At 44.1% G+C, this 26598-nt stretch overlaps 1 protein-coding gene across 2 annotated transcripts in view; it reads left to right on the top strand.

Moving 5' to 3' along the window:
• The first annotated feature begins 5416 nt into the window (after window positions 1-5416).
• The window catches only part of TNRC6B (trinucleotide repeat containing adaptor 6B), a 175582-nt gene continuing 154400 nt past the window's right edge, over window positions 5417-26598 (top strand). The window contains exons 1-3 of one of the 2 annotated variants that reach the window (XM_075833725.1): window positions 5417-5482; window positions 6727-6809; window positions 13082-13177. In XM_075833725.1, the coding sequence (XP_075689840.1) occupies window positions 13143-13177 (35 nt within the window). In that variant the 5' untranslated portion in view covers window positions 5417-5482; window positions 6727-6809; window positions 13082-13142. Of the gene's footprint in view, window positions 5504-6726; window positions 6810-13081; window positions 13178-26598 lie in introns of both variants that reach the window. The other variant, XM_075833724.1, reaches the window with a different exon arrangement.

Genomic DNA, 26598 nt, shown 5'->3' with positions numbered 1-26598 from the left:
ACAAGGGTACAAAGAGGCTAACGGAATAGGGGTAGATGCCCACGGCAACACCGTGAGCCACAAGAGTAGTGAACGAGCCAATTCAAAGCAGGAGTGTACGAGGTACCAAACGCAGAGCAAGAGAGTAGTCAGTAAAGCCAGGGTCAATATGAAGCAGAGGACAAATAGTACAAGCAGCAGCAGAGCCAGGAAACAAACAGAATCACAGGCAAAGGAGAAGCAGGAAATGAAGGTATAAATAGACAGAGGGCGGGAGCTAGCTCCGTCTGGCCAGGCTGTGATAGGCTCTCCCACTCCTCAGCCTCCCAGCCTGAGTGCTAGAAGAAGGAGTCACTCTATCAGACTTAGGAGCAGGTGCAGACTGACTAACCACGGGCGTCGACACAGAAGCTGTGTCTGGCAGATCATTTACACATAGACTTCTATGGGAGCCGGGCGGCTGGGAAACCGGCCGAAAATAGGGCGTGTCCCATTTTTTGACGGCCAGGTTTCTGGGCCGTCAAAAAAATCGGTTGTGTGAATAGCCCCATGTGGGGTCTATTGTTCCTACTGCGGCCATGTAACAGACGTTTTCTGAACGGCCATCACACGGCCGGGAAACCCTGTCGTGTGAAAAGGGTCTTAGGCTCTATTCACACGACAGGGTCTGAGTGTCAGCCGATAAAAACGGCCGTTTTGGTCCGTTTTTCCCGGCCTTTTTGCATCCGTTCAGTTTCCGTTAAGTGCCGTGTTCCCGTTTCTACCGGCCGATTTTGACCCGTTTTGCATCCGTTTTTTCCCCTGTCCGTTTTAAAATCGGATGAATTTAATTTGTAAATATTTTTGCCACACACTTCCCTCTGTAAATAATGCCACACACTGCCCTCTGTACATACTGCCACAGCACCCCTGTAGGTAGTGCCACACAGCGCCCTTTGTAGGTAGTGCCACACAGCCCCCCTGTAGGTAGTGCCACACAGCCCCCTGTAGGTAATGCCACACACCGCCATGTAGGTAATGCCACACAGCCCCCTGTAGATAATGCCACACATTACCTTCTATAGATACTGCCACAGCTCCTCTGTAGGTAATGCCACACAGCCCCCCTTGTAGGTAGTGCCACACAGACCCCCTTGTAGGTAGTGCCACAGCCCCCCTGTAGGTAATGAGACACAGTCCCCCTGTAGGTAATGCCACACAGCCCCCCTGTAGGTAATGCCACACAGCCCCCACTGTAGGTAATGCCACACAGCCCCTTGTACATAGTCACCCCCCCATAGTTGGCACCCCCCTACCTTCCTGTAGGGGACGGCTCCAGGAGAAATCCTCACTTCACTGTCCATATATGGACAGTGAAGTGATGGACTTCTCCTGGATCGGAATCCCCGGCCACAGTGGTGGGGATTCCGCTTCAGAAGTCCCTGACGTCACTGTGTCCATATATGGACGGTGAATGCAGGGACTTCTCCTGGAGCGGAATCCCCGGCCACAGCACTGGGGATTCCACTTCAGAAGTCCCTGACGTCACTGTGTCCATATATGGACAGTGAAGTGAGGGACTTTTCCTGGAGCGGAATCCCCAATACACGGCCGTCACTTGGAGAACATTCAAGTGTTGGCCGTGTATTACCCGGCTCCATAGACTTCTATGGGGGCCGGGAGAACGGCCGAAAATAGGGCATGTCCCATTTTTTGACGGCCTGGTTTCCCGGGCCGTCAAAAAAATCGGTTGTGTTAATATCCCCATTTGGGGTCTATTGTTTCTACTGCGGCCATGCAATGGCCGTCTTTTGAACGGCCGTCACACGGCCGGGAAACCGTCATGTGAATAGGGCCTTAGGGTCGGCCGATAAAAACGGCAGTTTTGGTCCGTTTTTCCTGGCCTTTTTGCATCCGTTCAGTTTCCGTTAGGTGCCGGGTTCTCGTTTCTAACAGCCGATTTTGACCCGTCTTTTTCCCCTGTCCGTTTTAAAATCGGATGAATTTAATTTGTACATTTTTTTGCCACACACTGCCCTCTGTACATACTGCCACAGCCCCCCTGTAGGTAGTGCCACACAGCCCCCCTGTAGGAAGTGTCACACAGCCCCCTGTAGGTAATGCCACACACCCCCATGTAGGTAATGCCACACAGCCCCCTGTAGATAATGCCACACACTACCTTCTATAGATACTGCCACAGCTCGTTTGTAGGTAATGCCACACAGCCCCCCTTGTAGGTAGTGCCACACAGACCCCCTTGTAGGTAGTGCCAGACAGCCCTTCTGTAGGTAATGAGACACAGCCACCCTGTAGGTAATGCCACACAGCCCCCCTGTAGGTAATGCCACACAGCCCCTTGTACATAGTCACCCCCCATAGATGGCACCCCCTACCTTCCTGTAGGGGACGGCTCCAGGAGAAATCCTCACTTCACTGTCCATATATGGACAGTGAAGTGATGGACTTCTCCTGGATCGGAATCCCCGGCCACAGTGGTGGGGATTCCGCTTCAGAAGTCCCTGACGTCACTGTGACCCGTTTTGCATCCGTTTTTTTCTCTGTCCGTTTTAAAAACGGATGAATATCATTTGTAAATTTTTTGCCACACACTTCCCCCTGTAGAGAATGACACACACTGCCCTCTGTAGATACTGCCACAGCCCCCCTGTAGGAAGTGCCACACAGCCCTCCCCTTGTAGGTAGTGCCACACAGCCCCTGTAGGTAATGCCACAGAGCCACCTGTAGGTAATGCCACATAGCACCCTGTAGGTAATGCCACACAGCCCCCTGTAGGTAATGCCACACAGCCCCCACTAGTTAGTGCCACACAGACCCCTGTAGGTAATGCCACACAGCCCCCGGGAGGTAGTGCCACACAGCCCCCCATAGGCTATGCCACACAGCCCCCTGTAGGTAGTTCTGCACAGGACCCTTTTACATAGCACCCCCCCCCCCCCATAGATGGCAACCCCATACCTTTCTGTAGATAGCGCCACCGTTCCAGGAGAAGTCCCTGACAGTGAAGTCAGTAACCTCTCCTGGAGCGGAAACACCGGCCACGGGGTCGGGGATTCCGCTTCAGAAGTCCCTGATGTCACTGTTGGACAGTGAAATCAGGGACTTCTCCTGGAGCGGAAAGACCGGCCACAGGGTCGGGGATTCTGCTTCAGAAGTCCCTAACATCACTGTGTCCATATATGGAGAGTGAAGTCAGGGACTTCTCCTGGAGCGGAATGCACAATCCCTGGCCACAGCGTTGCCGAAGCTGTACCCGGAGATTGGGGATTCCGCTCCTACAGGGAGCAAAAAAATCTCCTCCTCACATGCACTTCGCACTGTGAGGAGGAGAGAGCTAGCGACGGAAGACACGGCCGTCACTCGGAACACATACCAGTGATGGCTGTGTATTACCCGGCCCCATAGACTTCTATGGGAGCTGGGCGGCCAGGTGAACAGCCGAAAATAGGACATGTCCCATTTTTTGACGCCGCGGATTTCCGAGCCATCAAAAAATCGGTCTTGTGAATAGTGCCATTCGGGGTCGATTGTTCCTACTGCGGCCGTGTGACGGACGTTTTTTTAAATCAGTCGTGTGAATAGGGCCTAAGGTATGTGCACACGTAGTGTTTTCAGCCATTTTTCGGGCCATAAAAAACATCCGGAAAAACGGCTAAAAAAATCGGAAGCAGAACGCCTCCAAACATCTGCCCATTGATTTCAATGGGAAAAACGGCGTTCTGTCCCGACGGGGGCCGCATACAAAAACAGCTGCGAAAAAGAAGTGCATGTCACTTCTTTAGCCGTTTTTCGAGCCGTTTTTCATTGCGTCTATAGAAAAACAGCTCCAAAAACGGCCGTAAAAAACGCAGCGAAAATCGCAAGTGGTTTAAAAAATGTCTGAAAATCAGGAGCTGTTTTCCCTTGAAAACAGCTCTGTATGTTCAGCCGTTTTTAATTTTGTGTGTGAATACACCCTAGGGCTGTGAAGTCTCAGCCTAAGGACCCATGCACACGAGATCTCGTCCGTAATTACGGACCCATTGATTTCTAAGGCAGACGGACACCTTCCCGTATATTTACGGGAAGGTGTCCGTGCCCTAGAAACCTTATGTAAAAAATAGGACATGTCCTATTTTTTAATTTCACGGACTGTGCTCCCATACCTTATAATGGGTGCACTGTCCGCAAATGCAGATGACCGTCCACCGCCGGCCGTGTCCATAATCACGGACCGGAATTATGGGCACGGTTGTGTGCATGGGGCATTAGAATCCCGGACTCCTGATAATAAAGGGCTGCAGTGCTGACTGAGCACTGCAGCCCCATCACTGGTTTTTCCCTGCACAGTGGCGCTCGCGTCTAAATGAATAGGGCTGTGCTACAGTCTGTGGCCTGAAGCGCCGCTGTGAAAAGGAAAACTTTGAAGAAGCGCTACAGCCCCTTCTATCTCAGGATCGGTGTGGGTCCTGGCAGTTGAATAGTCTACAATACGCCATCACTTTCTGTGATGAGAATAACCCTTTAGGCTAGGGTTATATGGCGACATTGGCCACAACACAGCATGGCAAGAGATCGCTGTGTTGTGCTGCCTGCATTGTATGCAATGAAAGTGAATGTGGTCGCAAGAGGTCCAGCGGGTTTGGATTGCTTATGACTGTTGCGGCAATTCCCTTTCATTACCTGAGATGCAGGCAGCAACACAGCAATCTTTTGCCACGTGAGCTATGTTATGGCCAAAGTCTCCATATAGCTCTAGTCTAAATTTAAAAGTGGCAACCAATATGGCTGCACTTCCTGTTGTCACTTTTGCTAGGATGGCCAGCACAGCAAAAAAAAATAAAAAATGCCAATATCTCTGTAAGTAAATGAAAATATGTTGATGCTCGAATATGTCCAATTTTGCATTTTGGGTGGAAATCATTAATAACGATATTGCAATTTGAAATTTTGGTCTTGACAAACAAAAATTAACTAAAATAAATTTTAACAAGCACCACATTATTTCACATGACGCATAGAACGCAAGAGCGACGTACAAGCAAATATATCCACGTGTGAAAAAGAATATCAATACAGTATACATCAAAAACATGGCCCCTGCTGCTCGTCATTGCTATGGAGCCGCATGTAACGACACAGCGTATAAGGACGCCTATTGGCAGCCTGTCCTCGGCCTTTGGTTGGCGGCACAGGACCCTCCCGAAATGACTTCATTCCCGCAGTAACAGTGTGAAACGAGACTTGAACCGCACACGCTTCTGCGTCATGACTCCATTGCGTCTGCCCTGCAGCCAGCGCGACGCTCGGAAGGGCGTGTTCTCCGTAGGCCCAATGAGGAGCCAAGACTACTTGTAAGGCGGGCCTTTGCGACTGACAGCCAATCTGAGATGCAACTCTCGTACCTATAATCCAATGGCAGCAGCAAAGGGCGTGTTCGTGTCGAGTCATGTTGTGGTGTTGTTGCCAGAGGGCGGAGCGGGTTGTGGTGCAGTCAGGCAGGGGAGCGCGGAGTTGGCGGAGGTGGGAGTTACCGGGAGTCCGGTGAGAGGGAATGACGGGATTTCTGGGGTGACTAGTTGTTAAGCTTTATGGCTGCTCGCTGCCGTCATGTAGATGCGTGGCTGTGCTGTATATGAGGCAGTGTGGAGGAGTCGTGTGTATTCAGGGCCTACGGTTTGTGGGGGAGTGTGAGGTGCATGACCCGTGGCTTGGCTCAGTTTGCGTTGACATTTATCGCTATTTTCTGTGGTACATTCACATTATGCAGCTTTCTGGTCTTGCGCTCCCGGTTATTGTGCAGAGTTGTGGCTTCTCTGTATCTGCAGTCATTTTGTTTGCATGTTCTGTAAGGTTGGCACTTGTAATTCTTGCTACATTTATAAATCTGGCTTTTACATGGCACAGTCTACAGATTTGTAATGCGTCCAGTTTTGTCATTTCAGCCTGTTGGGCAGGTCGGCTGTTCTAGTGAGGGGAACCACTTGGTGTACAGTCCCCAATTAGTGGATGACCTTCTAACAGACAGGCATGCCCAATGCCAGGGGAAAGCTGCCTTCGGCATTCCAGCTGTTGTGAAACTACAATTCCCAGCATGCCCTGCAGTTTGGCTTTTGGGGTATGATGGGAGTTGTAGTTTCACAACAGCTGGAGTGCCAAATTTGCTGACCCCTGATCTATGGTATCTATAGAGTATTTGTTTTTTTTTTTTCTTTTTAATGAAAAAAAATAAAGGGTTTTATCCCTAAAATAAAAAAAATCGCAGATTGAGATTTTACTCTGCTGTGCCAACCAGCTTGCTCAGAGTTCAGCATGGTAAATCTGCCCAGTTTGCAATGATACATCCCAATGAGGCAGTTCAGCAGTGTAGGAAAGCTGGGTTACAACTCCTTGGGAGAGGGGTGCTATACTTGCAATGATATTGGTTGGCACCCAGCTTTCTCAGAAATCTAACTTAAGAAATTATTGAATGGGATTTTGCTTGAAAAAACCCCAAAAACTGGTTCTATTTCCTAGCGAGTGCTAGATTTTAGGGGTAAGTGCTGTGAATGCAGTATACAGAACTGTGGTGTATTGGTTGTATGCAGTTAGTACAGGATATATAGTGTGTACACATAAGGTAATTCTGCAGTGGTTTCTGTGTGTGTAGTCTAATGTAATATCTGCAGATGGAGCAGATCTGAGGTCAGGTGCCTGATTCTAGCAGGTCAAAGGGTTGATTCTGTAACATTGCTTATCCCTTGTTTTTTTTTTTTCCCTATTCACAGGTCTTTTGTCTCTTACTCTGTACACTGACTCTACCCAGGATTTTGACACCTTGCTGGCTGTTGTCACACAGAGCTGGTGAAAGGTATGATCACACATTCACACCCCACCGGGTGCATCAGCAAAACCTTTCACCCCTACATCGTGTTAACATCTGCAATGGACTTTTTTTTTGATAATGAAAGATTTCCAGCAGACTCTGCTTTTTTAACTCCGCTACATTATCTAATAACAATGAAAAAGATTTTCAGTTATAATTGCGTTTTGTGCTTTATATGTGCATTATGTATTGCTATATATGTTTATAGATGATCGATGCCCACAGCAATTAAAGTTAATTTTACCATTCCTAGATAGAACCTCCTAAATCAGTCTTTTACAATTGTACATATACTGATCTGACGTTTTTATTTGGTATGTTTTTTTATTTTGTTGAGATCCGTCATTGTGTAGTGCAAGCATAACGTATTTTGCGTATTGTGAGATTTTCATGTACATGACACACCGCATCTGACACGTTTTCTCAAACAAAACAATGTAGAAGGCTTTTTGTACATGACTTCTGAGTGTGTCGGTGTCGTTTCTGTATTGCAAGTCTCCTCCTAAAGTGAGCCTGAGAATCCTTCTACCACCCACACACTGGTGTCTGAATGACAGTTGTATACACGCTCGTAGAAAACAATATATACTGAGTTTAGCGTCTCCCTCCCTGTCCTATGCCGCCCTTGGATAGGGTAGTATAAGAGACATGACTTGATCTGTTGCCTTACTCTCTTTCCTAAACTGTCGCACAAGGCTTTAACCCCTATCCGCACCAGGACGTAACTGTCCGTCGTTGCGGGAAGTTACTTCCCGCACGAGGACGTACAGTTACTGAGTTAATCCCGGTGCACACTGTCGGCGACAGTGTGCATCGGGAACCAGGAGGTCAGCTGTCGCCGACAGCTGACACTCCTCTCTTGCCGGCCAGCGGTCCTTTGCCGCTGATTTCGGTGCATTAACCCCTTAAATTCGGCGATCGGGTGCAATCGCCGAATTTTAGGGGTTTCGAACATATCGGCAGACCCCCGTCCGAAATCGCAGGGTCTGCCGATAGTTAGTACGGCAAATGGAAGCCAAACAATGGCTTCCGTGTCTGCCATGGACGGAAGCCCATCAGGACCAACCTTCGGCTGGTCCTGATAGGCTTCCTGTCAGAGTGACAGAAAGTCACTGTGCCGTTCCCGATGCACACTGTCGGCGACAGTGTGCATCGGGAACTTGGAGATCAGCTGTCCCCGACAGCTGACACTCTCCAGTGTTACCGATCAGCGGCTCATCGCCGCTGATTTCGGCAATTAACCCGTTACATGCGGGGCTCGATTGCGATCTCCGCATGTAGCGGGTTTGTAGCGCATCAGCAGCCCCCATGCAATCGTGGGGGCTGCTGATGCTTGTGATGGCACCCGGGGGCCAGACAACGGCCTCCGGGTCTGCCATGTATGGAAGCCTATGAGGATCAGCCTTTGCTGATCCTAGCAGACCAACTGTCAGAGTAAGGGTATGTTCACACGGCGGGGGTCCGTAACGGCTGAAATTACGGGGATGTTTCAGCCTGAAAACATCCCCGTAATTTCAGCCGTACCGGCATGTGCAGGCGCTTGAACGCCGCGTCAATTACGGCCGTAATTAGCGCTGCTATTCATTGGAGTCAATGAATAGCGGCTCCAATTACGGCCAAAGAAGTGACAGGTCACTTCTTCTACGCGGGCGTCTATTTACGCGCCGTCATTTGACAGCGGCGCGTAAATATACGCCTCGTGTGAACAGACAAACGTCTGCCCATTGCTTTCAATGGGCAGATGTTTGTCAGCGCTATTGAGGCGCTATTTTCGGGCGTAATTCGGGGCAAAAACGCCCGAATTACGTCCGTAAATAGGCCGTGTGAACATACCCTGACTGTGACGTCACACTGACAGTTGGAGTACATTACACTACCTAGGTAGTGTAATGTATTCTAGCAGCGATCAGAGCTGCAGGTCAAAAAAAAGTGTAAAAAGTAAAAGAAAAGTTAATAAACAAAAATATAAAGTGTAAAAAGTTAATAAAAATGTTTTATAAAAGTGTAAAAATAAAAGGTGGTGTTTTCCTATAATGAGTCATTTATTATAGGGAAAAAATGAAAACGTTAAAAAAAAAAGTACACATTTGGTATCGCCGCGTTCGTAACGACCCAATCTATGAAACTATAATGTTAATTTTTCCGCACGGTGAACGGCGCAAACAAAATAAACGGGAAACTGTCAGCATCGCTATTTTTTGCTCACCACCCCTCCCAAGATATAGAATAAAAAGTGATCAAAACGTCGCATTTACCCCAAAATGGTACCAATAAAAACTACAACCCGTCCCGCAAAAAACAAGACCTCCCACAGCTTTTTTGACGAAAAAATAAAAGTTACGGCTCAGAATAGCGTGTCCCAGAAAATAAATTATTTTATAGAAACGTCATTTTATTGTGCAAACGCTGCAAAACTTAAAAAAAACTATACACATATGGTATCGGCATAATCGTACCGACCGGCAGAATAAATTAAAACGTAATTTATTGCGCACGGTGAACGCTGTAATAAAAAGAATTTTTTGCTAAAATTTGAAGTTTTTCACAAATAAATATTGAATTTATCGACCACATTTTTTCACTAACAAAGTACAATATGTCACGAGAAAACAATCTCAGAATCGCTTGGATAGGTAAAAGCATTCCGGAGTTATTACCACATAAAGTGACACATGTCAGATTTGAAAAAATAGGCTGTGTACACAAGGCCAAAACAGGCTGTGTCCTAAAGGGGTTAAAGACTGTACACCTTTGATCCCACGGACCTGACAAGTTCAGTGTCTGCGTGTTAGGATCCACCTGGAATCGATCACCTCTAAGTTCATAAAGGTGTCCATAGCCTTTAAAAGTTTTAAGCTTTTTAACCCTTTCCCATCGCTGATCTCCAGATTTACCTTGTGTGAAGGCTATTTAAATATGGTAGCTCAGTAGTAGAGCGGGCATAAAACCCCTCAGATGTAGTGTCAGATGTGACCACCGGCATCTGAGGGGTTTTTACTGCCCATTTGCGTGGCGAGATTGCGGGAGACAGTGTACTCCAATAGCAGCTCGGAGCCTTGTGAATGCTCCCAGCCCTGCTATAGGAAGATTGCTATTGAGACCTGCCTGTGGCAGGTCTCAATAGCAATGCACTAATTTTGCCATAATGATTGCAGGTTCAAGCCCCCTAGGGGGGCTAAATAAAAATAAAATATATACAAATTCAAATCCCCTCCCTTTCCCTAAATCACATATAAAAATAAATAAACAATAATAAACATCAACACATTAGGTATCTCCACGCCAAAAATGCCCGAACTATAAAAATATTTATCCAATACGGTCAACGTCGTAGTGGGGGAAAAAGGTCAAAATGGCAGAATTTCCGTTTTTTTATTTTGCCACTTCAACCCCCCAAAAAAATGTTATTAAAAGTGATAGAAATGACCGACATTCCCCAAAATGGTATTAGTAAAAACGACATCTTTCCACAACAAAAAGATTCCTTAGGGCCTGTTCACATCACCGTTCCGGGGTTCCGTCTGAGGTTTCCGTCGGGTGAACCCCGCAACGGAAAGTGAAAGCACAGCTTCCGTTTCAGGCACCATTGATCGCAATGGTGACGGAAACTTCCCTAATGGTTTCCGTTCATCACCATTCCGGCAGGTTTCCGGTTTTCCGATGGAATCAATAGCGGATTAGACTCCGCTATTGATTCTGTCGGAAAACTGGAAACCTGCCGGAATGGTGACGAATGGAAACCATTAGCAAAGTTTCCGTCACCATTGCGATCAATGGTGACTGAAACGGAAGCTGTGGTTTCAGTTTCACTTTCCGTTGCGGGGTTCTCCCGATGGAAACCTCAGACGGAACCCCGGAACGGAAAGCGAATGGTGATATGAACAGGCCCTCACAGCTATGTACACAAAAATATAAAAAAAGTTCCGGGTGTCACAATGTGGTAATGCGAATAATTTTAGTTTCTTTAAAACTTTTACATTTTTATTTTTCTTTAAAGGTACTGAAACATAACAAATACTATGTAAATTTGATATCACCATGATTGTACTGACTTGCAGAATAAAGATAACGTGTCATTTTCAATGTACATTGAACACCGTAAAAAATAAATCTACAAGAAAACGGTGGAACTGCTGTTTTTTTTTCCAGCTTCCCAGTACATTGCACGTAATATTAAATTGTGCCATCAGAAAGTACAACTTGTCCCATAAAAATTGAGCCCTCATATGGCTGTGTCAACAAAAAGATGAGTTATGACTTTTTGAAGGTGGGGAGGAAAAAACAAAAGCATAAAAACTAAAATTAGTCTGGTCCTGAAAGGGTTAAAGGGAACCTGTCATGTTGAAAATGTAGTCCAATCTGTGGGCATATAGAGCAGTAGGAGCTGAGTAGATTATATAGGTAACTGTCAATCAGGGATTAGGAACTCCCACTACACTCCTAAACCAGAATGAGCAGAGGTTTAAATGAATAAATTCCAAGTTATACTGAATATTTCCGCATTCACTAAGTATCAATGTGCTCCGCTCCTCCTGCTCTATAACATCCTGCCAGTTTTTTCAACGTGACCGGTTCCCTCTAAGGGTATGTTCACACGGTAAACAAAATACGGCTGAACATATGGAGCTATTTTCAAGGAAAAACAGCTCCTGGTTTTCAGCCGTTTTTTAATCAAACTAGCATGTTTCGCTGCATTTTTTACGGCCGTTTTTGAAGCGGTTTTATTATATTTATTATTTATTGTTCTATTGAGTCAAGGAAAAACTGCTCCAAAAATGAGGTGCTAAAAAAATGCCCCGTTGGAACAGAACGCCGTAGTTCCCATTGAAATCAATGGGCAGATATTTGTAGGCACGCTGCTTCCGATTTTTTTTTTAAGCCGGTTTTCGGGATGTTTACGGGCCGAAAAATGGCTGAAAATTGCCCGTGTGAACATAACCAAAGAGGTTTGTCCTAAAAGGGTTATTTCACTAACCCTAGTACCAAGAAACACCATTCGGTGTATACAACTATCTAATGGCTTTAACTCCTTTATACAACGTTAGTCCGCCTCTCCCTTTGGTCCATTGGTGGCTTGTGGGCGTGCAGCAGTACATCATTATGTGATATAACGCTGGCTCTCTGCCCCAGCAGTTCCTAGATCCTCCAGGCAGCCAAGGAAATAGTTCCTCGTGCCAAGCCCCTAAACCCTCCCTGCTCTCAGCTGTTTGAGCCCAAGCTGATATAACAAGATCAGTGCTTATGTGGGGTATGCGTACATGAAAGTGTCTGCGCATACACCACTTCTCCTCTGGAGATTCTAGAGGAATATCCCCCGCATTACGAGGGATCGCAGTTCTGAGCCAGAGAAGGGAGATCGATAACCGCACATGCATATTCGCCGCTGTAGAAGGTAGGCACAGCTAACAGAATCAAAGACAAAAACCAGGGGGTGCCATCACTGCCACCAATGTAAATTATCTAAACAGAGGAACAGTTTTGTTATACATTTATATTGCAAAGTGACTTAGTTTTAAAAGTTCTACAACTGTATGAACAATATTGTTTGTGGGACAACCCCTTTAATGGGACATCTGCTTTTCGTGAGCATGTTGCCTCCTCATAAGCAAGTTGAGCGAACCCCCCCCCCCCCACACTCTTCACTTCCAAATCAGTCACCACTCCCATCCTACCAGCAGCCACAGCAGATAGACTATGTATGAGGAGGATTTTATGACCGTCACTGCTTACTCTGCTGGGTAGGAATGGTCTCTGTTGCCATTACAATGAGGGACAGGGAGCTAAACCCAGTTGTCAGGGTGACTTCCATTTGACATTCTAGTCACTTCACCTATGGATTGGGTGACGGTTAGACTCGTAGGTAGCCAGCTTTAGTTTACCTGTTCATTCACTAATATTACATCCAATTTCTGCTAGCTGGTAGAATATTTCAGTGCTCAATTATCCTTTTGATAGGAACAGTAAAAAGGGGCCTTATGTCACTGCAGGGCTTTCTGTGCTGTCATTTTCTGACCACATAAAGGGTCTGCCGTGGAGCCTGCAGTGATTTTGGATGAGCCTTCTACATATTTGAGGAAACCATCAAATGCCATGAGCTGTAATAACCATACTTTCTTAATGTTTATGCATAATTTATATTAGTTTTATGTGTAACTTCATGCACAGAATAACTTACCCATGCATGCGGTATTGTCCTAAGCATTGTACATGATCTTTGCACTGATCACAACCCATTCTTTATTTGCTTTTGCCTCTAGACGATACCTGCGTGTGATTCTGCACCGTTTTGCACACCATTTTTCTTTCCCATGCAGACGAATGAGGGAGAAACACTTAAGGAAAGCTGTCCCAAGGTTAGTGCATGAAGCAGTTTGGTGGTTTGCACAAGATAAGGATTGAAATTGTAAGAGACGAATATAGAAAACTTATAAACGGTGTCTATATTGAAGTATTCGCTGATTGAGTCAATTAAGAAAAATTGCAGGATGTTGTGCAGAATTAAAGAGACCTACACAACAGTTTTACAAACAAACAATCAGAGGTTTTAATAAATTGTTGTAGAGTCTGATGGACTTTTTCATCAGTGAGGTCCTTGCTGCTGGCAAGTAACGTTCCGGCGGTGAGCATCCTCGTTGTCTAGCGCAGTGATGGCTATTTTAACGGTAAAAGTTATGAGCAGCAAGTACAGATTGTGCCGGCCATAAAAATGATTGATATTGCTCTTTCATTCCTTTTTTCCTGCATTCACATTGGGCAGTCATCATTACAATCGCATGCACGTGCAAATTGTGGCAATTAGCTTACCGGATTTGCGAAGAAAAATTTCAGCCGAAAATCAGGAGGAATCCACAGGAAAATCTGCACCAAATCATTCGGCTTTCCCTTTGCAGAGTGTCTTAAATAAAAATCCACTATACTTTTCTTCCCTGGTGCTCCCATGGCAAGGCTTCCCTGGTTCCCGCCAGTCTCTGTACACCCGGCCTCCAGTGATGACGTGTTATCACATGTGACCTCTGCATTGGTCACACATTGACTCGATATGTCATTGCTGGGGACCAGGGAAGCCATGGAAGCGCCAGAGGATGTGGGTGAAGTTTTGTATTTGTCTATTTGAAATTTTATTTTCACCTCTTAACGATGATGGACGTGTGTGTGTATATATATATATATATATGTGCTAGTTCCCACAAAAGGACGAATATATCAGTCCTCTGATCGCATGTGTACTGCCAGTGTACTCACGCGATCAGCTGCAGGAGCACGGCTGTTATACACAGTCCGGCAACTGCCAGAGTCGAAGCGCGCGCCGATTCTGGCAGTTTAACCCGTTAGTTGCCGCTGTCAATAGAGACAGTGGCATCTAATGTGCTTGACAGGGGGAGGGAGCTCCCTCTGTCACCACATCGGCGCCCCCGCAAAGAATTCATGGAGCGCCGTTGGGTTTCCATGGCAGCCGGGGGCTTAATAAAGGCCCCCAGGTGTGCCTTCAGCAACTGTCTATTAGGCCATGCCAGAGGCATGGCCTAATAGATTGCCTGTGAGTTTTACACTGACAGGCAGTAATGCTTTGGTATACCAAAGCATTATATAAGCGATCAGTAAATCGCATGGTGAAGTCCACTGGGGGAACTAAAAAACAAAATGTAAAGCAGTTAAATAAAGTTTATGATTTTTTTTTTTTAAATAAAACCACTTTTTTCCCCCAAAAAGTGGTTTTATTTAGTAAAAGGGTCATAACAAACATCTATATGGTATCCCTGCGATCTTAACGACTCTAACAATAAAATTAACACATTAATTTAACCGCCGGATGAGCGGCGTCCAAAAAACAATGGCAAAGTTTTCTTTTCCCCCCCATAAAAAATAAAAGTTAATCTATAAGTCCTATGTACCTTAAAATAGTACTAATGAAAACGACGCATTGGCCCACAAAAATCAAGCCCACATACGGCCACATTGACAGAAAAATAAAAACGTTACGGCTCTTGGAATGAGGCGATGCAAAAACAAGTAATTTTTTTCTAAAAGGGTTTTTATTGTGCAAACGTAGGAAAACATATAAAACCTTTACATATTTGGTATCCCCGTAATCGTGCCGACCCATAGAATAAAGGTAACATTTTATTTACTCTGCATAGTAAACGGCGTAAATTTAGACCGTGAAAATCAATGCTGGAATAGCTGCTTATTTTCAATTCTCTCCTAAAGTAAAGTTAATACAAATGAATCCATATATGATTTGCTTCCAAAAATGGTGCAATTGCAAAATACAACTCATCCCGCAAAAAACAAGCCCTTATGTGATTATGTCGACGGAATAAAAAAACAAGTTACGGCTATTGGAATGCGACCGTGAGAAAACAAAAAATAATCCTTGGTCATTAACGTGCAAAATGGCCTGGTAATTAAGGGGTTAAACTTATTTTAAGCTATCTGGACTTTCAGATTTATTTTTTTTTTCGATTCTGCACCACGGTCGATTTCTGCGCGGATAATTTTTGTAGCATGTGGAGCTACAAATCTCATCCACTTTGCTGCTACTATGTTCCGCTGCCGAATTAATTTGTTCAAATTCGCTACGTGTGAAAGTAGCCGGATTGTCAAGTCTAAACAGGCCTTTAATCTAGGCATCCTTTAGATGTCCTAATAGCACTCAGCATCTACTTAATGGTCTTTCATACAGGGCACTCCTCCTTGGTTGGGAGTTTGGCAGGCCATTCAGTGGATTCTATTGCACCCACTAGCTGGGTGCAATAAAGTGCATTTAGGGCATCTAAAACACATGTTTTAAAAAACAGGTTGTTATTACAATCACTACATAATACGTGAAAGTCTTAAAGGGGTTCTCAAACGATAAGACTGATGGCCTATCCTTCGGATAGGTCATGAATGCTTGATCAGTAGGGGCGGTCTGACCTTCTGGGATTTCTATTGATCCACACAAATGAAGGGGCTGTCTCGCTCCTGTCATTGTTTAAATATGCATGTTGGCTTGTCTGTACAAGCTGGAGTACCAGGCACAGCCGCTCATATAATACCGGACAACCATCTATAGGCCAGGACCACACCATTTTTTTTTTTTTTTTAAAGCTAAACAAAGGAGTGAGCACAAAAGAAAGGAGAAGCATTTGTCATTTCTTCATACCTCTCCTCTCTTTTCGATCCACTTCTGGCTTTGACTTAAAATCCTGACCCAAAAACTGTATCTAGGGATGCACGATGCATCGAAACTTCTATACTGTTTCGATACTCTGCATCCCCAAACGGTTCGATACCGTTATTTCAGGTATTTCGATACTTAGCTGTGCGGTTGCAGAGCTCAGTATAGTAACACATGAATGTATGAGAGCGGGGCTGCGGCTGTGTAATACAGCCATTGCCCCGCTCCTGGGTCCTGATAAGAAGTGCGCGGGGGCTTTTTTTTCTAAATATGTAAATGAGCCTTTATTAGACAAGTGGCAGGTAACCACCGTGATTCTCCTGGGGTGGAGTTACCTCACAGCTTCTGACCTGTCCTATCAGCATCAAGCTGCTTCACACAGTGTGAGAGACATTCTACAGGGAAGGGGGTATTACTTAAAACAGCCATATCTCGGGCTGTGGTTCTGGTGGTATATGGAAGAGGAGATTTTAATATCGCCAGTTGAATATACAGTCGGGAATGGAATCTCTATACTATAAGATCAGGCTGTGTTGCTGGGCAGGGAAGGGGGAGAAGCTGTATCCTGATTGGACAGTGTCCTACAGAAAACATTACACTGCCCAGAGTGAAAAGAAAGAGTTATCTCCTATTTGGCCATTAGAGCCACATTAGTATATTTAGAAAAAAGCTCATAACTTTGCAAATCAACGTGTGTTTTTTTTTTTTTTAAAACAAATCACACTAGTTCTCAGCATCATAGCGCCTATTAGATTAGTTAGGAGATAGGGAATTGATAAACTGGTGACAGAGCCTCTAGGCCTACACAGCGACTTTGGTTTCATGACCGCTTGTTGCTGATGCAAGACTATTTTTAGGATACAATTCTGTTGATCGATGCATGATTTGCAACATCCAAAAGACACCAAAAGAAAAAGAAATTGCTGATGTCGCGACTTTCACACGCCACTTGCAATAAATGCAGGCAAAGTTGCTTGTGACTTGCGATCTGCACTCAAAAATCAGGCGGGTTTGGATTTTTTTGCAACTATTTTGTCGTAATGCGATCGCATTCACAATCATTACAGACAGAACTCCTAGGAAAGAGCACGAGAGTCCTGCTAACCCTGCCCACACAGTCTGACTGACAGGCTTCTCTGTACACATGCTGATATAGGGAAAGCTGTCAGTCTGTGTAGGTGGGGACTCTCACGGTCTCTCCTAGGAGTCCTGTCTGAATTTACTCTACATTTTTACCCAGAGAACCTGCTTCAAATCATATAAACCTGTATATCACTGAGCTCCGCTCCTCTTCCTCTATCGTATCCTGCTTTCAGGCAGGGCAGCTGAAATCCCCTGACAGGTTTGCGTTAACCAGAGGTATCCATATGCTAAATGTATGGGAGGATAAATTGATCCGCCTCATACTGATGCATTACCTACTGAGGAACAGGGTCTCCCACAAAAACATTTTCTCACCATGCTGCCAAGGATGAACTAATTTATAGAGGAATTTTTTTGTTCTATTCTGTCATTTGCTGTGGGTGATGAGAAGGTGTTTTTGGGAACGTGCTTCCAGACTACAACATTGCCAAAAAAAAAAAAAAGGCTTAGACAGTAGTTAAAATCCTCAGAGCAATGGTTCAAGGGTCCTGGACTGGGGTTTTCTTGCCCCTAATACAATTTTATACATCACAGCCATTTTGGTTACGTGGCTGTTCACTGGCAATGGGGTTACTGCATCTCAATTTATAACATGGATATAATGAAATATTCAGCCTCATCTGAAGGTTTTCCCAGCAGCCTTGTCAGAGAGATGATCTTGCAAAAATAATTTTAAAGTTTAGACATTAAAGAGGCTCTGTCACCAGATTATAAATTCCCTATCTCCTACATAATCTGATGGTTGCTGTAATGTAGAGAACAGCAGTGGTTTTTATTTTGAAAAACGATCATTTTTGAGCAAGTTATAAACCATTTTAGATTTATGCAAATTTGTTTCTTAACCTCTTAGTGACCAGTCTATTTTAGACCCTAATGACCAAGCGATTTTATTTGTTTTTCTATAGTCACATTCAAAGAGCTATACTTTTTTTTTTTTTTTTATCTTTTTCGTCTACATAGCTTTATGAGGACTTGTTTTTTGTGGGATTAGTTGTACTTCTTAATAGCACCATTTTAGGGTAATATCATTTTTTTATTAACTTTTTTTTTGGGGGGGGGATTATAAAAAAAACAAAACGTGAAATGCTGCCATTGTTCTATGCGTTTTAAATTGATGCCGTTCACTGTGCGACGTAAATAACATGTTACCTTTACTCTATGGGTCGGTACGATTACGGCGATACCACATATGTAGAGGTTTCTTATGTTTTACGACTTTTGCACAATAAAAACACTTTTGAACTAAAATTATTTGTTTTTGCATCGTCTCTTTCCAAGAGCCATAACTTTTTTATTTTTCCATCAATGTAGTGATTTTTTGGGCTTGTTTTTTGCAGGACGAGACGTAGTTTTGATTGATACTATTTTGGGGTGCATGGCACTTATTGATTTATTTTTATTATGACTTTTTTGGGGGGGCAATGGAAAAAAATTGCAATTTCGCCATTGTTTTTTGCGTTTTTTTTTTTTTTACGGTGTTCACCTTGCAGTTTAAATTACATATTAACTTTATTAATTGAGTCATAACGGTAGCTGTGATATCATATATGTGTACTTTTATTTATTTTTTACACTTTTACAAAATAAAATTTCCATAAAAAGTGGTTTTATTTTTACTGTAATCTTTATTTCACATTAATTACTTATTTTTTTAGTCTCACTATGGGACTTTACTATGCGATCTTCAGATCGCTGCTATAATTCTTTGGTATACTTCGTATACCAGAGCATTATTGCCTGTCAGTGTAAATATGACAGGCAATTTATTAGGACGTGCCTTCGGCGTGTCCTAATAGGCATATGTCCAGGGCAGACCTGGGGGCTTTTATCAGGCCCCCGGCTGCCATGACACCCCATCGGAGACCCGCAATTGCATTTGCGGGCCGCCGATGGGTGACAGAGGGAGCTCACTCCCTCTGTAAACAAGTTAAATGCCGCGGTCACAATGGACGGCGGCACTTAACAGGTTAAACGGCCGCGATCGAAGTAAACTTCGATCGCCGGTGTTGGAGCAGGAGCCCAGCTGTTATCAGACAGCAGAGCCCTGGCTCCAGCCTGCACGGGACACATGTGAAGGACTAGACTGGGCCACCGTGAAAAGGCAGCAGCCTAGCCTAAGGCCCCTTAGTGACTGACGTGAAAAGGCGTATTAGTGGTCACTAAGGGGTTAATAAACAACTGGGCGTGTTTTTACTTTTTACCAACTGGGCGTTGTACAGAGGAGTGTATGAGGCTGACCAATCCGTAACCAATCAGCTTCATACACTTCTCATTGTTTCAACCCAGCTTCTTTCACTGCACAATCACATTGTAACAATGGGCTGGAACAATGAGAAGTGTATGAAGCTGATTGGTCAGCGTCATACACTCCTCTGTACAACACCCAGTTGGTAAAAAGTAAAAACACGCCCAGTTGCCTATTAAGAAACTAATTAACATAAATCTAAAATGGTTTATAACTTGCTAAAAAATGATCGTTTTTAAAAAAAAACAAAAAAAAACACTTATCTACATTACAGCACCGATCACATTATGTAGGAGACAGGGCACTTATAATCTGGTGACCGAGCCCCTTTAAAGTTTAGCGCAGCGTCTATTCATCAAAAAAAGTAATATCTGTCTTGTCACTTGGTTAGGACATTGTAGTGTGGACACAGACTGAAAAGAATAGAAAAAAGGACATACCATTAACATATTAAATTAAAAGAATGTATTGTGGAATGTGTAGACAGCATAAAGCCACCGAAAACATTTCCGCCTGTGCTTTGTATCTTTAGTCATCCTGGTTATGGAGAACTAGGCTGAACCTCTGAGGAGCACCTCAGCCAAAAGTCATGTGTTGTAAGCAAAGTGGTTTGTTTTTATTTTTAACAGTTAGTCTAGCTCAGACTACCTATCTGTGAACCATAAATGTCATAAAAAAATTTTTTGGGGGTGGAAATACAAAAATAATGTTGTTGGCGACAAGGAGGCATCAATAACAAGTCTCTGGAGAGATGTCTCATTTCATGATAAAGTCCTATCTCTGGGATATATAGCACAATGATGCCCAAACCGGTCATCCACGATCCTGTTCTGTACATAGGGTAGCACATAGGGATGCCTGATGAGACCGATTTCTAGTTCAGTTTTGCTTTTTAGCTCAAGGCACAAATTCCAAATGAAAAATATAAATTAATGTAGTTCAGTGTTTCAGTCACGTTATCCCAGATGCTCGTACAGTGATAGGATATAGATGCCCTTTCTGATTGATTTGGTAGGACCATGAGTGTTTTAATACTGGTTTACCTCCTTTATCGTGCACTGTGAAAGCTCTTTATTTTCAAAGCTTAAAGAGGCTCTGTCACCACATTCTAAGTGCCCTATCTCCTATATATGCTTTTTATTTCGAAAAACGATCTATTTTAAACCACTTTATGAGCGATTTTTAGCTTTATGCTAATGCATTTCTTAATGCCCAACTGGGCATGGTTTACTTTAGACCAAGTGGGCGTTGTACAGAGGAGTGTATGATGCTGACCAATCAGTGTCATGCACTTCTCTCCATTCTTTTACACTGCACTAGCGATCTAGTTAAATCGTTATGTGCAGCTTCATACACAAACACTAACATTACGGTAGTGTCCTGATAATGAATATACATCACTACCAGCCTGGACGTGATGTTTATTCAGAATCCTGACACTTCTGAATCTTTTCTGTGCGATTCCAGCAAGGCAAGCGTAATCTCGTTTGAAATGACAGGTTACATCGTAATCTCGCGAGATTACGCTTGCCTTGCTGATTGGTCAGCGTCATACACTCCTCTGTACAACGCCCAATTGTTCATTAAGAAACTCATTAGCATAAAGCTAAAAATCGCTCATAAAGTGGTTTAAAATAGATAGTTTTTCTAAATAAAAAGCATTACTGTCCCCTACATTATAGCGCCGATCTCCTTATATAGGAGATAGGGCACTTATAATGTGGTGACAGAGCCTATTTAAGCCGATCTGTCATCAAACTATGCTGCCCTAGCATAGTATGCGAACAGGTCCGCTCTTCTATTAGCCCAAGCGTTTTAGCTAATCGTAGCAATCCAAGAATACACCAGACTCTTCTCTCATGAATACAGTGGACTCAAAAAGAAGCGCTCCTGACACCTCACCTTTCACCTGCCCCTCGCAGCAGTGATTGACCGACTGCTCCATATAAAGCAGCCAGCCGACAGTCTCTGGTGAGAGGTGGGGAGGCGCTCCCCTCACAAATACAGCAGACGCGTAACTAAGAGTCCGGTGTATCCTTTGATCGGTCCTATTAGCCAAACAGCACAAGATTGTTTTTTTTCTTTGGGCTAATAGGAGAGTGGACATATGCTGTACTTGCATAGTTTGATGACAGAGCCACTCTAAATCCTCCTTTGTTTTGCCCATCAGCTGCTCTTGCCTGGTGTATATTGCATTGTTGTTTTTAGTCCAGATTGCACTGTATATAATGCATTGCAGGCCAGCATCAGTGGAATCCTATTGGTAAACAGCGATTGACAAGGATTTGCTTGTTCACATTGCGGACCTAAGGGCTGCTGTAAGGTATTCTCATACTGAACGGTGCTTTACTTCTCCCATACCAGAGAGTGTTCACGAAGCCCATTGTTAAATCAGTAGTTAAAATTAAACTTGACAATTCTCATTTGAAATTGTCAATATATATTTTATTAGCGGACGGGATTCAGATTGCTTTTAAGTGGCGATCCAAATGAAAGATCAAATTGCCCCCATTGATTTCAACGGGAGTCAGTGACTTTTTGAAATATTTTATTTATTATTGTTTCCCAGGCGGCTTTTGGCCGCTCGCTGGGAAAAAAAACACTCCATATTTTTTTTTTGCCCATGGCTCCTGGCTCTGACCTTCCATTTAAATCACTGGGAGGCAGGAAAGCCTGCGGCACTCATTTTGAGTGTTTTTTTTTTGTGGTGTAACAAGACACTGGCAATTCAAAATCTGCCTCAAAATTCCTTCAGATTTTTTCTGCCTACAAAAAACTTTGTATAATCTACCCCTTATTGTTCACTGTTCTGTGTACCTGTTGTGTTTTTTTAGTTTTTCCATGCACGTGCTTTCAAGCTTACCTACTGAATCCCTCTATGTAGTGGAAATGCTTTTTGTATCTTTCATCTGAATTTGACAATACAATAAATATCTTTCAAGCAAAATGAAACTTGACACAAATCTTTAAAGTGTAGCTTTTGCCTGGAATTTAATTAAACCCCCCGCCCCCCCCCCCCCCAAGTTTTGCTTTCCTGGTCACCTTCAGTGAGAGCATCCCATGCTGTCTTCCTGCAGCATCGGCCGAAGCGTGCCGCTCCGTGTGGCCAGGTCCGTGCCGCTCCGTGTGGCCAGGTCCGTGCCGCTCCGTGTGGCCAGGTCCGTGCCGCTCCGTGTGGCCAGGTCCGTGCCGCTCCGTGTGGCCAGGTCCGTGCCGCTCCGTGTGGCCAGGTCCGTGCCGCTCCGTGTGGCCAGGTCCGTGCCGCTCCGTGTGGCCAGGTCCGTGCCGCTCCGTGTGGCCAGGTCCGTGCCGCTCCGTGTGGCCAGGTCCGTGCCGCTCCGTGTGGCCAGGTCCGTGCCGCTCCGTGTGGCCAGGTCCGTGCCGCTCCGTGTGGCCAGGTCCGTGCCGCTCCGTGTGGCCAGGTCCGTGCCGCTCCGTGTGGCCTTACCCTTATGACTTCCTCTTAACATGAATCACCCAGGAGTCTGTACATTCCCCGTCCTCCACATGAATTCGGTGATTGTGGTAATTTATGGTAAACATTTTTTGTATAACGTTGCCCTCTTTCTGTAGTGGTTAAGGTTTTTCTAGCAAGTGCAACCCTTTTTCTTCTATTTATTCTTGGTCTACTATTAGGATGTATCTGGACTGCCACAGTGCTGTCACTTTTGGCGTCATTAGGCTGTCACATGGTTATGTTGACATAACTTATAGTAGCATGTTATATAGCACACTGTCCACGCGCCAATGCTGTCTGTACTGTCTGCTTTATTTAATGCATCTCATCTATGTCAATGTTTAATCTTAAAATCTTGAATTGCACTGCGTACATGACTTATTTTCACTCTGCACTTTGGTTGAATAGACTGCCAGGAATGCCACAACAATCGGCAGCATGGATTGTGCATTAAATCCTCTGTGCAGAACATGTGACTCTTTGTATATTGTAATTAGCAGCCTTCCTGGGAGCATCGGGAATTTCCCATCCCTGGCAGATTGGAGGGCGCTCAAGCGTGTAATCTTATTTGGCTGACATGATATTTTTGAGTTACTTAAACGTGTTCTTCACAGGCTTAACCCATGTCATGTCAGGATTACTATGTAGTCTCCTATAATGTTGTGGTAAGTCAGGCTTGGTTTGTTTGGGGGCAAAGACTTCAGTAGTACCACTTCCAGACTAAACATTTTATTTACTCGGCAAGCTCCCTTGGAAAGGAAAATAAGCGGCTGGGTGGCAATGGATGCAACAAGCTGACCGTGAGACATGGGGGGGGGGGGGCGTCATGTGTTTCCTGGCATGTTTATCAATGGACATGGAGCTTTGGTATGTGACAGTACACAATGGAGACCTGTGACCAGTTCAGTTAGCAGGGGATGTAGAATCAACACACAATCTACATTGGGAAGATTTGTATTAACCCCTTAACGCACCATAAAGTAATAGTACTCCAATGACACTTTGACGTACTATTATACCAAAGTGATCGCGCGGGCACTGCCAGTGCTCACACAAGCACCGGTGGGAGGATGGCTATAATACGCAGCTTAAGGGATCAGAGAAAATGCTTGCCCAATGGTTAACCCATCCAGTGCCTTGATCAAAGCACTCTGCCTTATAGCCATAATTACCATGCTGGTGTCACTATGAAGACAGCCTGGGACCACAAATGTCCTCTGAGCTGTCCTCTCTATAACTCTGTTAATGTACACGAGCAATACACTGGCATCTAAAAATGCCAGTATAATTTGACAAATGTTTATTTTATCAGTAAAGTCCCTTTTCAAAAGAAAAAATAGAAATGACAAAATTTTTTATAAAACACATACACCCCAAATGTGTACCCCAAAATGGCAAGTGTAAAAACTAGAAATTGTCCTGCAGTAAGGAGGAGCTTGAATAGATCGGCGGTTGAGCATGCACACACCACTCCATTCAATGTCTATGGGACTGATGGAAACACCCGAGCGCTGTATTCAGCGGTTACCGTTATTCCCATGCTCGACTACCACTCAATTTAATGTCCTTTTTACTGCTGTTGAGTTAGAAGAACGGGAGGTTTGGGATCCTTTTTTGCTATCTTATAGGTGATAATTGTCCATTTTGGGGAAGCCACTTTAAAGAGAATTTCCGTTAGAAAATGGCTCCCTAACCAAGGGCACTATTTAATTGTTCTCGAGTCATAGAGCACAGGAATATAAATAGTATCTTGATATGAGCAGTAATGAGCAATCGCCGATACCGCCAATGTAAGCATCCTAACAGCGATTACAGACACGCATTTACACAAAAATGTTATTGACCAAAATAATTCTGAATTTATTACTGAGTTGCTTATTCGATCGTCCTTCACTGTATTCTCACTTGCAGCCCTCATTATCATATACACCTCTTTTTCCATTTCACACTTCGTCTAACGATCAAACGAAAAATTGAGGTTCACACACTTCAATATCATACTTTGTGTCTCCATACAATCGAATTTAAACACGAACGAGTGTTTTGTCACTAATCGTTCAGTCGCCTCACCAATTTAAGTGTGCGAATTATAGAGCTCGTTCAATAGCGTTGTAATCACCTGCTCGTGTAAATGGGTCTTCAGAATTGTGTTCTCTTTTTTTTGGCACCAGGTCAACGATTCCCATATATTCATGAGATGCCTTATTGTGCCTCCATTCTGATGCACCCCTCAGTTTCTCACACTTATAGGGAGGAATAGGGTACAAATTATCATGGATCCCCGTAGTGCCAGACATCTGTGCTGTGGCCCGTGTAGCTATAGTTGCACATGGTTATAAAATAATTGCTGCTTTCTTCGAGAAACAGCGTCACACCTGTCCATGAGTTGTCTGGTATTGCAACTCTGTTCCAGTGAATGAGGCTGAGCTGCAATATCACACACAACCTAAGGACAGGTGTGGTGTAATTTTTGGAAGAAAGTAGCCATGCGCCTTTAAAGAGGCTCTGCAACCACATTATAAGGAGGAGTGTATAATGCTGACCAATCAACGTCATGCACTCCTCTCCATTAATTTAGGCAGCGCATAGGGATCCTGTTAGATCGCTATGTGCTGTCTTATACTAACACATTAACAATACTGAAGTGTTTAGACAGTCTATTCACAATCTCTGCACTTCGTTACTGCTTCTGTGGCAGTTACAGCAGAGGGAGCGTAATCTCGCGAGATTACGCTGTAGATGGCAGGTTACAACGAGATTACGCTTTGCTCTGCTGTAACTACCATAGAAACAGTAAAGAAGTGCAGAGATTGTGAATAGACATCCCGTGGAATGTCTATTCACTGTCTAAACACTTCAGTATTGTTAATGTGTTAGTATAAGACAGCACATAGCGATCTAACAGGATCCCTATGCGCTGCGTAAATGAATGGAGAGGAGTGCATGACACTGATTGGTCAGGGTCATACACTCCTCTGTACAACGCCCACTTGGTCTAAAGTAAAAACACGCCCACTTGGGCATTAAGACCCTCATTAGCATAAATCTAAAATCGCTAATAAAGTGGTGAAAACAGATCGTTTTATTAAATAAAAAACACTGCTGTCACCTACATTACAGCGCCGATCTCCTTATGTAGGAGATAGGGCACTTATAATGTGGTGACAGAGCCTCTGGCACTGTGGATATTGACTTTTCATGTGGCTAAATATAGTTCATCCAATTGTAACCCCTTAATGACCAGGCCATTTTGTGCGTTAATGACCAAGGATTATTTTTTGTTTTTTCACTGTTGCATTCCAAGAGTCGTAACTTTTTTTATTTTATTCCATCAACATAGGAAAGAATTGAAAATAAAGGGCAATTCCAGCATTGTTTTTCACGTTAAAAGTTTACGCCGTATAACGGCTGTATTCCGGCCACTGATTGCGTGGGTACACTGGCAGTACCCACCCGATCAGAGTGACTGATATATCTGTCGCTATGCGGGAACGAACACCTGCTGGTGACAGATATATCCGTCGCTCGTCATTAAGGGGTTAAGACTAGTGCAAATGCACAAAAGGGATTGTGCTATAAAGTTGTCACTGGGTATATAGGAAATTCTCTAGAAGGGGCTCTAAGATACATGGACTACTGCCATTTTAAAAATTGTTACTGACGTTTGACAAGTATTTTCCATCGTGACCTACATACTTGAGCCACAGATTTTAAATACATTTTTGAGCGTAACCCATAAGACAAAGCACTTCATGGTTTTGTGCAAGTC

This window comes from Rhinoderma darwinii, chromosome 7 (assembly GCF_050947455.1).
Source record: "Rhinoderma darwinii isolate aRhiDar2 chromosome 7, aRhiDar2.hap1, whole genome shotgun sequence".
NCBI classification, from domain to species: Eukaryota; Metazoa; Chordata; class Amphibia; order Anura; family Rhinodermatidae; genus Rhinoderma; species Rhinoderma darwinii.
The sequence above is the reverse complement of the archived record's forward strand: the minus strand, read 5'-3'. Positions and strand labels throughout refer to the sequence as shown.